Source organism: Paralichthys olivaceus, chromosome 16 (genome assembly GCF_024713975.1).
Source record: "Paralichthys olivaceus isolate ysfri-2021 chromosome 16, ASM2471397v2, whole genome shotgun sequence".
Taxonomy (NCBI): domain Eukaryota; kingdom Metazoa; phylum Chordata; class Actinopteri; order Pleuronectiformes; family Paralichthyidae; genus Paralichthys; species Paralichthys olivaceus.
The window spans coordinates 19790154-19804832 of NC_091108.1; the positions used below are offsets into that span (position 1 = coordinate 19790154).

The window sequence follows — 14679 nt, forward strand, 5'->3', positions numbered from 1 at the left end:
CCATGGCGAATGCATTTCCATAAATTCACTTAGACATCTTCAGGGGGAAAAAACCCTCTTTATAACTCTAGAACTTATTCGAGAATCATTGTGTTTTAAGTTTTCAAAGCGAATCAGTAATAGTTGTCTGTACACCAGTGCTTAAACACAAACAGGAACTGCTAATACATATGGTGCCATCGTAACAAAAAAGAAACAAATAGCGGCTATAACAACTTGTAGGTCACAGCTAACAAGATTGGCAGTGTTGTCTGGACTGGACTGGTATAATGGCTACAGATCCTGTGAACCATACTCCCAACACCACAGACAAAATAAATAAAATGAGAACAAGAGGCCTGTCTTCTTTTCAGCAATTTTTATCCATCCAGCCAAACAAATGTTATTTGCAATGGTGCCATGTCTAATTTGTTGTTGCAAGGTGTCTTGTTTTGTCTGACCACCATTCCAAATCAAACACACATTCTGCTTTCAATGTCCATAAAACAGAAGAACTGATATCCTCCCGTTTGAGAAGCTGGAAAAACATTAACTTTATTTTTAAACCTTTTTGGGGGTTTTTTTTACTACTCTTGTCAAAATAGAGTGTGATTAATAAAATAACAATGATCTCTTTACTATCCTCATTTCCCCAACACTAAAGCAATATATTTAACAAGCTGAGTCTTATTTTTGTCACAGCTCAGGTTGTTTTTCCTATTTTCTGTGTTCCTCCGCACAGTCTCCGCTCCTGGCACCTGACGCTACTTCCACTCCTGGTCACAATCGCCTAATCATCTGCTCTACAAGAACCCCGGTCTCCTCTCCACTCATCGCCAGACTCTCTTGGCCGCTTTGAACTACGAGTGAAAAGTTTATTCGTATGCTTCTTGTGAATCATCTCACGTTATTCTTCTCCTTTGCTTCAGGATCGCCGGAGCCAACTCGCCTGCCTCATGTCCAGCTCACTGGATCTCATGCACACCCTCAGCCAGCCACCAACCTGTCATCTGCCTCCCTCCGCTCAACATTAAAAGCTCTTATCATTCACACCAATCCCTCTCTCACTCTGTTTTCAGGTCCCGTTCAAAACCAGAACCTTGCAATTTGTGTAGTTTTTGGCCATTGCTAAATATGATAACATGCTCCATGCTCACTTATCCAACTATAAACTTTTTTGAATGATTTCAGTCTGGTTTCATCATCTATTTACTTCCTCTTGGCTATCTTCAATAAATTTGACATCAATTTCCATTGCTATGCTGATGACACCCATCTCTACCTGTCCAACAAACCTATCTCCATCCTCCTGCCTACCCTCACTGATTGCCTCCAGGAAATAAAATCCTGGTTTTCCTGCAACTTTCTCTAACTCAACAGTGATAAAACTGAGTCTCTCATTATTGGCCCCAGATCCACCATAACAAAATCACACAGTTTCTCCTTCACCATTGTTGGGACCTACTATTTGTGAACAATACCTGGGCCTACATTTGTCGCCAAAAGCCTGACCACATGTCTTCTTTGTTCTGGAGACAAAGTAGAGCTTCCAGAACTCAGGGTGCTTCATCTTCCCACAGGTGTTAAAACCGCTCCTGGCTCAACTCTCAACCAATATTGGTCACTGTGTGCTCCATGACCCATGAGGTCACAAGGCCAATAAAAGCAGAGCCTCCCCTCTCTTCTTTTTCTTTTCTACTGATCTCCCCCCCGGAGGTCAGTAGAACTGCACCCTAACCAAGCTCACGTCTCCTGGAGGAGAGGTGAAGTTAGAGCCTGCCTAACTTCAGCACAACTGGCCACGACACAAGGTCGGACCAGCGGATGAACAACAGGAGCCACAAACCAGCAAGACCACCTCACTGGACGTCAAACAGCACCTCCAAAAGGACGTCTCCCTCTTTTCATGAACTGGTAACACAACTGGGTTTTGTAATGACACTAGGCTAAGCAAAGGACTTTAATTCTATCTGATGTGATGTTTCTAAGTTTGATTTGTGTTGCTGTGATATTGTGGTAATTCATTATTTGAAAGCTAATGTTAGTTCTGTTATGCTCTTCACTGCATGCAACTAACTACTTTCTCCATCCTGGCACCAACACCTCACACACACACACATCTCCCCAAACTCAACACATACGTGTGACATCAACCAGATGATGTAACCATTCCATGTGCTCTTTTGTTTCATCGTGACCAGCTGCCATTTTGAAAGCACGCTCACTTACACAAATGCATCCTCACATACACATCTGCACATCTGTATATAATAAGTAAACCTTTAGTTAGTTTGTGTGTTTCTACTATTATTATACTACTTTATTAATTTCATAATAAATGTTTTTCATAAACGCACATCTTATCTTCATTAATGTTGCATAAGTGTGACTTTTGCCAACCTCTACACTGTGAAGAACTCCATATACTTCAAATATGCTATTGGCGTGGTCATTTTGATAGTTTGTACTTTCAGGAGACTTAATCAATAAATTGTCTACCTTTACCCTTCCTTTGAATATTGGTGCCCTGAGGTAGCTTTAGTCAATTAAAGTTACTATTTAACTAACTTATCTAACCTTTCTAACCCTAATATTTAATATTTTTCTGATAGCCAAATTTAATGAATGCCCAAAAGCACACGATTTAATATTGTCACGCTTAAGGTAGAATAAGCACGACACCATTGATAGTTCCTTAGTTTCTCCCTCCCCCCAGGTTAAGAGTCTGGGAGTCATCCTTGACAGCACGCCATCTTTCCAAGCTCACATCAATTATGTTGCTCGGTCCGCATACTTCCATCACGTAACATTAATCGCCTCTGCCTGTCCCTCACACCCAACGGCAACGCCATTCTCATTCACACCCTGGTTACATCTCGTATCTATTACTGTACCTCCCTTCTTTTTGGTCTCCCTCACAAATTCCTTCATAAACTTTAACTACTTCAGGACTCTGCTGTTCGCATCATTACCAGAACCCCCTCCGTTAATCACATCACTCCTGTCCTTCAGCAGCTTTATTGGCTCTTGGTCCAATACTGCCTTGTTTTTAAGATTCTGCCATAATCTCACTCCTCTGTACCTTTCCAAACTCGACACACCCTCCCGCACTCTCAAGGCTTCTTCTTCCATCCACCTCACTGTACCACCTGCCCGCTTGACCACCATGGGATCTAGAGCCTTCAGCCGCTCTGCTCCTGACCTCTGGAACTCCCTCCCACCAGACATTGACACTCTCTCAAAACACATCTTTTAAAACTGGCATATACAGTCTGATTCTTTTCCATTTGGCCAACCTACATAATGTTTTATTCACTGTTTATTTGATTGATCTTTTCGTTACATGGCTTTTTATGTTCTGTTTTTGTTTATGCCTTGTAAGGTGACCGTGAATGCTGCGAAAGGCGCCTATAAATAAAATGTATTAGTATAAATATTAACATCACTGATGTTCTCTGACTTTGTCTCTGGTGATGTTGCTGCATTCATTAAACTCACCAAGAAATGTTTTGAATAAAGTATTTTTGCTGGTGGCCAAAAATAAAACCCTGCTTGTGAACACAATTGTTCCTCTACGCAAGACACGCTGACCAGTGAACTGTTCATGGGCTGGTCATAACCTTTAGTAAAGGAGCTGTGCGCTCACCAACCAGTTTCTGAAACCCGACAGATACAGTGATCGTTTCCTCCAGACGTCATGAATATGTCTCATTACAGGAAGATATGTTTTCCAGTTTTCATTGTTTCGGGGAATTCAACTCAAACCTTGGTTCTGAATTCACACCAGGGTCCCACCCCATGCTGAAATTTCTTCTCGAAAGTAGAAACTGTCTTAGAGAATTGTGGAATTCCTCCCAACAATTCTTGATAATAAGTTTCCACCCAAAATCTCCTACAGAACCGCAGCATAAAGGCTGTCTTAAATTTGTTTTCACAGAGCAAAGCTTCAACAGAATATGGGTTAAGGGGATTGTGATGAATAAGCCTGGTATGGATTACAGCTACTGCAGTAGTGTTATACTGTTTGTGAGTAAAGCTTGTTTTCACATTGGGAAATTCAAAGTAATGCGTACAACTGCACAAGAAGTTAAAAAGCAGTACACAACATTCTTTTCTATGATGGTATTTGGTTCAGCAAGAGGCCAGAGAGCATCTGGTTAGTATTCATTAAGGCAGGAAAGGCAGAGTGTGGAGGAGGCTTCATGCTGATGCTGTTGTGATGAACATTGTCATTCAAAGTGAAACTCATAATGCTTTTAAATTAATGACTGGTTTCTCTATCCATCAACATGCTTGACTGTGGGAAAACATTATGTGTTGTTGAAGTCCTTAATCTGCTATCAACCATTGATAGAGCAGATGTTATGAAAGTCAATTAATATGTTTTTTAAATGACAGAAAAGCTAAAGCCCTGTATTCACAAATGTAAGGATCTTTGCTGTTCTTTGTTTATAACATAACATATATACATATATAAAACTCAAAAAACCTTGCATACATGCCAGAATCTTTAATTGATTTTAAATGCAGAGTTATGCAGTTGAGCAAATTATTTTCTCAATTTCTAATCTGAACTCTCAGTCAACTAAAACAACTCTCAACAAGTACAGTCAGTGAATGTAGAATTTATACCAGGCAAAAGTTTGTTTTGTATAATTAAGATATTTAAAAACAGATAGATGGTAGACTCTTTATGACGTTTAATAAAAACACCACACGAGTGTGAGTGATTTTCTAGGTTATACAGTCCACACAGTTGCTTTCAGCCATGCAATGAACTCCAGAGGATCTGCTGATATAGAGGCTATATGTGAGAATGCAAATATTCTGAGTGACAAGTCCATTAGTAAAAATTCTGGAGAATGTCCAAATGATGTCCAATGTTAGAACACAGCATGAGATCATCCAGAGGAAACAAAGCGAGCTAGTCGGTGTGTTGATGATGTTTTGAACACGTGACAGATGCAAAAATGAAAAAACATGAAGGATACAAATATCTCAAGATGAAAAGGAGGAGCCATACACAATGAAGACACAGACGAAGATGGTAAGAAAGCTGTAAACAAACGCATGTTAGAATTAATAGTTTAGGTCCGGCCTCTGTCTGCTGCTACACCTCTCACCTGAATCCTCTGGAGATTTCTGTGTTGGTGCGATCGTGTCTGAGCAGAGAACCTCCTGCTGTGATGTTCATATGGGAAACTCTAGAAATGTCTGAACAATTGGGTCCAGACTTTCTGCAGAGTGTCTGAAAACAGGTTTTGATTGCATCATGCTATTTTCCAACAGGGAGAAGTTTTTTCCAATAACAACTGTCAAAAAGTGAGAAAGTAGTTAGAATAGCCCTGTAAACTTTTACAGTATCCTTTTTTGGACACTGAGAAACTAAAACTATGACATTTTTCACAAAGTTTCAACAATTAAAAGGCTCAATGGCTCAATTATTGCTAAAATATCAAAAACTACAAATAAACAAACAATAAGAATAAGTGCAGTTGTAGCAAAAGCATAATTTAGGTTTGTCAGGACGCATATTTTACTTGACAACATCATCATAGAACAATGTCATCACATGAGGAGCTAATATATTTTTATCCACATTACAGGCGGGTTGGATTAGATGTTCACTGCAAGCCAATAACAACAACAAGGTGAAACTACTTGCAGCAGCGGATGTCCTGTCAGCTTTGTAAATCTGACAAGAAGATTTAGGAAGGACATACTGCACTCAGGACTCGTGTAAAGCACAAGCACCACTGGGGTTTAGTGCCCATTTCACTGGCAGCAATATAAAACTTTCTGTGGCATGGACCTGAGTTGAACCAGCCAAATTATTGTTCCAGAAAGCTGAGGAAGCTTGAATGGGCAGCAGTTAAGCGCTGACTTCCCTCCAAGCCTCTGGCCCAGATGTGCAAATCACTGCCAGAGCAAATACAGTTTGAGTCTCTCCCAGAGGGCAACTTTATTACCTCACCTCCCACACAATTTATCACACAACACCAAAAGGGTAAATTTCTAACAGCATATCCGGTTTTCTCTGACACTAACGAGTGGCTGCAGTCCTGCAGCCGAAATTTACTGTCAGTCACAGAATCCCCTCTTTTCAAATTGCTTCATAGATGCTTACACAGGGAGGCAATTTGGCAAGACAAATATGAGCCATTGTAAAAGTGGATATAAATTGCACCCAAACTATCGCACACAAGAGTGCATTTAAAAGCTGATGCTTTTATTTCAAATGCAGGCCTCAACACAAGATTCATTTTTTTCTGTTCCAAAAATGAGCCACAAAGCTTTGAGACTGTCCCTTAAAGTTTCTCGTCTCTACCTTTGTGGGGTCTTCAAAAGCTCCGATAATTACAGAGGGTTGGCTCGTGATAAGATGATCTGATGAGACACTGAGGGGGATGGGGGACTGCATCCACCAGCAGGACACAGCTGCTGGTCAGAGGGAGACTGTGTGACAAGCTGCAGCATGGTACTGCAGCATTGTTTAGTATAACTTATTGAAGTGGTGTCACTATCTGACCTGTAGGCTTGAAAGGTGGCTTTACTTATGTCACATACAGTGTACTTCAGTGGGGATATACAGTATACATATATATCTGCACACACAACACATGTGTTGTATAATATAACCAAATAGGTTTGGTTGGTTATCAAATTCCTATTCAGTTAGCTGAATTAGCTTGTCCAATACGTTGTATGGTGTGTTTCAGGCCTGAATCCTAAAAGCATTAAGGATAATAATAATAGAATTATTACGCTGGTTGCCCTGATCACATCTCTAAAAAGGTGGGAAATGTAAAGTTAGATAAGGCAGGTTCGAGGAAAATTATTTTCTGTTAAATGGCAATATTTTTAAAATCACTGTGTAAAAACAGTATGGGTCTGATGGACAGTGCTAAATTGCGTGTGCATTACAAAGAACAACCGATGATATTGAGAGATGGCAGGACATAAGAAGAAGAACAAAAGAAAAAATACCTCATGATAAAACTTCGGCACATAAAACAGCTGGGGGGCTGTCTTCTTCTATGCTGTCTCCTCCTCACCACAATACCTGCAGCCATCTGTGCATAACTCTGTGTCAATTAGCACCTACCTTTCAAATGTATTAAATATAGGCACAATCAAAACCAACACAATTATTTTCAGGCTTTGTAAATCACATTGCGCAATATTTTGTGCACTCGGGTTTGCACTTAATAATAATATTTGGTTTAATCAATTCGAAACAAAATGAGCTACAGTTCTGAAGGAGGGAATGTATCCACTGATTCACTTACACTTGAAAAATGTCAGTTAACCTCATGAAGATACATGTGTGTGTGTGTGTGTGTGTGTGTGTGTGTGTGTGAGTTAAATGGGAATATTACTTTGAAGGTTATCTTCTATGATGAACTTTTGGCACTGAAAGTGAAAGTATATTCATCATGGTATAAGTCGTGTCGTTGTTAAATGGTATCCTATGGTAGAAAGTAGCATTGCCTGACTGAGGTGCATGCAGTGTTTGTGCATGGTGTGTATTACCCCTCTAATGTTTTTATTGATGCTTGGTTGGCCTTTACTGTGTGTTTGCACAGAGAAGCAGAGACTCTGGCACCTGTCCTGTATGTCCTGCACACCATGTACTGTAGTGAAGGGACAATAAACCACGCTGATTGGAGTCACTAATCATAAAGATGATATGTCAGATTCAAACAACCATAAAGTGGTCAAGTGGATCCTTGACACCAAAACCTCATAAGAGTAATGAGCTTACACAAGCAACATTCAGCAGGCACCTTATCACAGTGCTGCTGGAATGCTGGTATAAATATAATTACTGCATCTCATCAAAACAGCCAAACTGTGTTAATGTAAATGTCTTTTATTTTCCTGAGAAGACATCAACACAAAAGTTCTGGTTTTGTAATTCAAAGCTGGGACCCTTTACTTTCACAAAGAAGCTTTTGTTAAAACACCAAAGGAAATCAAGTAATGAACAAAAGGAAAAAAAAAAAAGAACAAATAATTAAATAAGAAGCTGCAGCTGCTCTGGGGTTTATATTTGGGTTGGAGGGAAACTGGTTGCACCACCAATGTGAATTTGTGTCGGGCTCCCCAGTGCGAGTCTTCATTAAAAGTTTTCTGCAGCAGAATGCATACGCAAGAAAATGTCAGACACAAGTTCAGACTCATTAATATGCACCACCGGTCCTGAGATATCTATTGTGCCGTGCATTTGCCTTCACTTATTTCCCTCCACTCCGTAACAAATTAACTGCTGTCGAAATTAGGCCCTTAAATGAACTATTCTAACTATTCAAAGAGACACCCTGGTCTCATGGTGTAAACACTCTGCAAACTTCATTAGGGACCTTTACAGGGCTATTCCCAGTATCCATATGTCTGTTAATTAAAATAGACATAGAAATGATATTGTCATAGTATACACAGTATTATGGTGCTGAGGTACTGAAAAATACAGTTGACTCAATCTATTGTGACGCTGGGTCTCCAGAGCACTGCACAACTACTGCCGGGTCAAAGTAAAAGAACAGTAATTCACAATCTCAAGGCACTGAGTAAGTTTTACTTCTCCACTGTTAAAAAACTCCAGAACACTTATATTTAATCCTCCGTTGCCCTGCCTGATTTTAATCTGACATTTTTTTCAGGACTGGGTATGGAACATTTATACTTTTAGACCACTAACTACACAAAACTAAACTTTCAGCAGCATCAAGTAGGAAAACGTTTCATTTATTGACAGCTGGAATTCTAGTAGATTAGTAATGATTCAGAAAATGAGTTATTATTTTGTTGGTTGATTATTGTTTAATTTATTTAGCTAAAGCTGCAATGATCTGTCCAATAATTAGTGAATTGACGGGAAAAGATTAATTTTTCAAGCAGAAATGCTGAATATTCTTTGGTTCCAGGTTCTTATTTTTGAACAATGCTACTTTTGGATTTTTAATGTGACAGCAAATTAATTATCTTCAGATTTTTGACTGTTGGTCAGATGAACATGGCAAATTTCAAAAACAAGCACTCTGGATTTAAGAAAAATGTTGCAGACACGTCCTTTTTTTCTTAATTATTCATCAGTTATTGTTTTTGATCAAGAAATAACTTTCGACATAATGAAAATCATTGTTGCATCTATGTTTTACATTATGTTCAAGTGAACATGTTTGATTTTTCGATATAAAAAAACAATATGAAGCTCGTAATAGAGTGTGATAGTCATTTTTCACTATTTTCTAACAGCTCAGAGAGAAATAAAAAACTGCAGTTTTGCTGATAATACTGAAATCATTACTAAGTTAATAGCTGTAAATGTAACGCTTGTTCAAATTCTTTGTTGTGTTTGTTCCTCTATTTTAATTCCTCAATCCAAATGCTTGAGCTAAATCAGCAACTTGTCAATATTTGTGCTATATATACTTTAGAATAATGTACTTAAAAACAGTTAGGGATATTTATACAATATACAAACAGAGGTATTAAATTGATAATAACACAGAAAACTTTCAAACAACACTCATATGGCTTTCTCACAACTTGAATTAGTTCAAGCGATGCTTCATAATGTTTTCAATTTTCTCTTCACATATACTGTATACATTCTCTAAAGTTATGCTGTTGGAGTATTTAAGGTGTCATGTGTTGTAGCTGGTAAAGATGAATAAAGCCCTGAATGCTACTGATTTGAAGATATGCAAATTAAACAAAGGAATACTTGTGATTACTGTGAACGTGCTGTGGTCTAGTAGTTCAAGAGTTGCACATGTAATCAGTTTATTTCCAAAGAGAGACATTTTTGTATCTTACCCACTTCTCCTGCCCTGTAAGCCTGTGTGCAGTCCATTGCATAGAAGCAGCAGATTGAATAATGTTAGCAGTTGAGTGTTATTATTTCTGAATCTGAAGGATTTTTTTAGAATACAGGACAATATGGTGGATGTCCCTTGTACGTTTGAAGGTCTTCTGCACAATTTTAAATTACCAAGATGCTAGCAGGTGTTAGCAGCCACCAGCAGATGTCAGGGACATAACCTCAGTTGTATTCCTTAGCGTCATCAAGTGTTTTGGCCTTTTAATCAATGACGCATACCGAACTTGAGGCTAAAGGTAAATCTGACGGGCTACTTGCTTGTATGGCAGTACTATGAAAGCCATGTGGCTGCTCAGGAGATAAGACATCATTACCTCAATGCCTTTTTAAACTGAACAATGTCCCCTTTTAGAACATAGGACAAGATGGAGAATATCCCTTGTATGTTCTACTAATTTCCACCAGTTGATGTTATCAGATGTTTGTAACCACCAGGGGATGTTAGGGACATGTCTTCAGTTGTGTACCTTAGCGTCATCATGTGTTTCGGCCTAATAATCACAAGACTGATCAGACCTGGGTGCACGTCCCTATCATCTTGAAGCCAAGTTGGGATCTTTCCTCTCAATCCAGAGCCTCAATGTATACACTGTTTATCTTTTGTATGTGACAACATTCAGCCACTCGGTGCAAACTCTAAATGAAAGCTACTACAACTGAGAATGCTAAAAGGGACACGTCAAAGTGGTTATTCTACTACAAGGACAAAAACCAGTCCTACTCTCAAACAGATCCCATGCCGATTGCTGCCCAGGCTCAACAGAACAGAAAACAATTGCAGAAACAGAGCCCAGAGCTACAAACATGACTCCCACACCCTCGCACACAACAACAGAGTCCCAACGCTGACCGTCGATGTGGCACTGGAGACAAACTCACAGAGCTGCTCGGTGTCTCAGCGCTCTCACAACAACCGAGGCAGCTCCTGCAGGAACTCCTCCTGAGGACGTCCAGCACCATGGACAGATGCCAGCCAAACTTCCACAATGCAAAGCGCGTCACTTCGAGCCGAACTCACACGAGCCTCACGTCCTGACACTTCAGAGTAAAGCTGATTTAATCAAGCAGGAGAACTGACAGGGGGATTAAAGCGTGGCCGTTTGGATCAGATGTAAAAAACACACAGGATAAAGCAGCGCACAACAACAACCGCAGCAGCAGCAGGACGTGAGGCTAAAAGTTGGAGAAAAGTGAGAGGAGTTTGGTTGCTACTCTGAACCAGCAAGTATATTCCTTCACATGTCCTTCCACACGGGTGTATGCTAGTCGTAAAACACAACATGCCAGTCCAGAAAATAGATTTATCACTTTATTTAATTCAATAGAAAACAATACGCTGCAGGTTTGTTAGCATTAGGATGCTATGCGGCCTATTTTTGCAATAATAAACAGTGTTGATTTAGCCACAGTGTCAGGAGTGAGAGGAGCTAAGCTAATTATCAACAGCTTACCGACATAAAACACATATTTATATGCGATGACACATGACAGCGGCTCGTTGTGTTGCTCAGGTTGTGTGCTGCGGTTGTTACCGAGGCGCTGGTGTTTTTAAAAACAATGAAATCATGGTGTGTAGCCAGGCCTCAGCTAATAGACGCTCCGGTGTGATCAGAACAAGTGAGGCGGCTGTGATGCGCCTGATGTGCGGCTAAGGAGCCGCTCAGACCCGGTCGGGACTCAAACACTCACCCAGCACGAAGAAGGGCAGCTCGGTGTTCTCCAGGTCGTCCACCACCACGACGTCCCCGGGAAAATCGTTCCTCACGGAGAACAGCAGCTTGGGCTCGGAGGCCGACGGACTGTGCATGATGCTCAGGTCGTTCTCCCGCAGGAAAGGCAGCGCCGACACGGTCACGCTCTTCATCTTGCACTCGGTGTCCTGGTTCTGGTCCTCGTCGCCGTTCAGACACCGGACGCTGGCCGTGTGGACGGCCAGGAGCAGCCACAGCAGCCCCGGCAGCAGCATCTGCGGTCTCTGCCTCATGTTGGTGATGCTCGCCATCTCCGTCGCTCCGCGTTCCTCTTCCCCTCCGCGCTGCTTGATTCGCCGAGCAGCGTCTCAGGCCGGCGGATGAGAGAGCAGCTCAGTGAGCGAGGGTGAGAGGGGTGTGTGTGTGTGTGTGTGTGTGTGTGTGTGTGTGTGTGTGTGTGTGTGTGTGTTTGGGAAACAAAACGCCTCGTGTTTCCTCACACAGCATCGACCACAGAGATGTTAACATGAGCTGTGATGGCTGCTGAGTGTTTTCATGCTGTTGACCCCTCCACTGTAATTGATTGATGATCCGTCCAAATGACTGTGCATAGATTACAGACAGGACATGCACCCACTGTAGGCTGGAGGGGCCATCACCAAAACCATCACTGCTGGTCATTTAATGGAGCCCCCTCATATACATTTGCATATGATCTATAACACCACTGAGCATCATTACTAGACTTCCTGATCTCTGTGATTGGCTGAACGCTTTCAGGCTGTGTCTGAAATCATGCCCTTCCATTACACCTCAGAGCTTGGAATTTACGAATTGCTAAAAGAAACCTCACCACCCCTGACTTCAAAATCCAAGATGGCCAATCTGTACACATGGTACTGTCCAATTTTCTGTTTGTGGAAGTCTAACAATGGTTTGAGTGTGCACAAAATGCCATGTAAACCCTAATTATGATTTGGTTTTGCTAACAATGGCTTGTACGTGAACGTAAACGTTGGTCCTGTGCAACTGGAACGCATCAACTCAGGTTTTTCAGGTGTGAAGTAATTCCCAGGTATAACGGATTGCGGCATCACTCACTGACCACTATCCAGTTTCTATCTACCTGCAAAAAATGTCTGTCTATATGTGGAAAGCATATCTTGCATACTGTTCATCTTACCAGCTTCACACTTGTGTATTGTAAATTCCCAGTGGAAGTGCTGTGCAGTGTTTGGTGCGATACATTCAATTTCCATCACTATTGAACAAACGCTCTGTAGCAGTCCGTAGGGGTGCTGCAGTGTGCTAACAGTCTGTGGACTGAGTTGAACACGTCCTCTTCTGTGTTCTCAGATATACTACAGTAACCTTGGGTCAAAATACCAACCAGATCATTTTGATGATTGGATCATTTTTATTTCGCTTTATCGGACACATAGATATTTACTGGAGTTGCAGGTACTGATCTCCATCAACAAGTTCGGCGATTATTTCCTTAAAGTAAAAGCGCAATGTTTTTTTGTGCAATTCTTTGGAATTAATTGAATTAAAGACCCTTTATTTTGAAAAGATGTGAACTTGTGTCTGAAGAGCGTGTAGGTTGTAGACATCTGAAATGGCCGACATGCAAAGAATTTCAGTACATTTGATATAAATACTTCAAGCTTATCAAGCTTATATAAAAGACACATACGTGAATGAATATAAAGAGAATTCAGTTACAGTTCATGAAAACTAATGACAATAAAATCTTCATTGCACACAAACACGATATGATGAACACAACATTTTTCTAACTTCATCATGCATTGCGCTTGTGGCGGAGAGCCGAGAGGTGAGAGGGCAGCAAGAAAAGCCCAACCTGTCATTTTTTTCTTGTTTTCCCGATGAGCTCAGTATATAATTTTCTACATAGAGCTTCCTATACAGTGAAGTAGAGTGAGTGGGTGATTTCAGACACAGCCAAAGGCAAAAGAAAAAAAATGCTTTAGGACACTGCTCAGCACATTTTCTCTGGGCAGTTAACCACGTCATTGATTATGATGTACAATAACACTGTTGGACGGTGTAAAATCCCACAATCATTTTTAAATGTTTATTTTGCACTTAGTATAAATTGGTTGTGCACTACTTCTTATGTTGCATTGTAGGAAACAATGAGTCCACTATATAGGGTTTAACAAACTTGATTAAAGCCTAAATAGAACACAACCCGTGTTTAGTGACACTGTCAAAATGGCTGCTGTGAAAAACATCTATCATCACACAAGTATTCTCATTTTCAGCTCTATGTTTTCATCCTGGGATTCCACTAGAGCAGCTTTGCATAATTCACGCTTCAATAGAACAATATATAATATATAAAACAAGTCCTTGTTTATCTCAAAAGTCTGTTTAGCAGTGCCTCAGTTGATCCTCTGACTGAAACAGGGAATATTAGCTCAGGCCTTCTTCAGCCCGCTGACTTTTGATTGACCTGGAAATCTGCTGAGGAATAGGCAAAGTGTAAAACTGAGGAATTACTAGTGGCAGTTTAAGAACAGGAAAACAGGAATCTAGGGAGTGGACAGCACAAACATCCAAAGCATCTATTTTCATATAATATTGAGTTTGTTACCTGCTGGTGGTATGATGTAATAACCCTTGTTGAGAGTTGTATAGGTGGAAAATGTCCTGAAGTGCTGTCTGCTGTCAGAAAGTAAACTGCTCCTAAAATGTTATTCTGCTGTCATTAAAGAACTGTTCATTTAACCAGCACTATTTTGTTTCAGTGCTGGAGTTCAGTTAATATAACCCCACTCTAATGAGCTGTGTTTGGAGCAGTCCAGATATCAAGGGAGGAAAAGGTTTTGAAATGAGGAGACTTGCAAGTAGATAATAAAGACAACTGTTGGAAAGAGGTTGTGAACAATAATCTGGATTTACCTGCTCAATATGCTTATGTTGAGCTGGATAATACAAAGCTTTCAAGCACCATCACAAACAAAACATGAATCTGAGGTTCTGCTGCAGACAGTCACAAATTATCCATGTGCAGACATGCACACATGAGTTAACACATCATTTACAGCTGAACAGTCCCCCCCCTCCACAGTTTGACATGACTGAGTCACTCACTCA

The 14679-nt window shown here is 40.5% G+C and overlaps 1 protein-coding gene across 12 annotated transcripts in view; it reads right to left on the reverse strand.

The window, feature by feature from the left end:
• astn1 (astrotactin 1) overlaps positions 1–12354 on the reverse strand; it is a 389228-nt gene extending 376874 nt beyond the window's left edge. For 3 of the 12 annotated variants that reach the window (XM_069511748.1, XM_069511747.1, XM_069511746.1), the window contains exon 1: positions 11555–12353. In XM_069511748.1, the coding sequence (XP_069367849.1) occupies positions 11555–11867 (313 nt within the window). In that variant the 5' untranslated portion in view covers positions 11868–12353. Of the gene's footprint in view, positions 1–11554 lie in introns of all 12 variants that reach the window. The other 9 variants (XM_069511743.1, XM_069511751.1, XM_069511742.1 and 6 more) reach the window with 4 other exon arrangements.
• Between the last annotated feature and the right edge of the window lie 2325 nt (positions 12355–14679).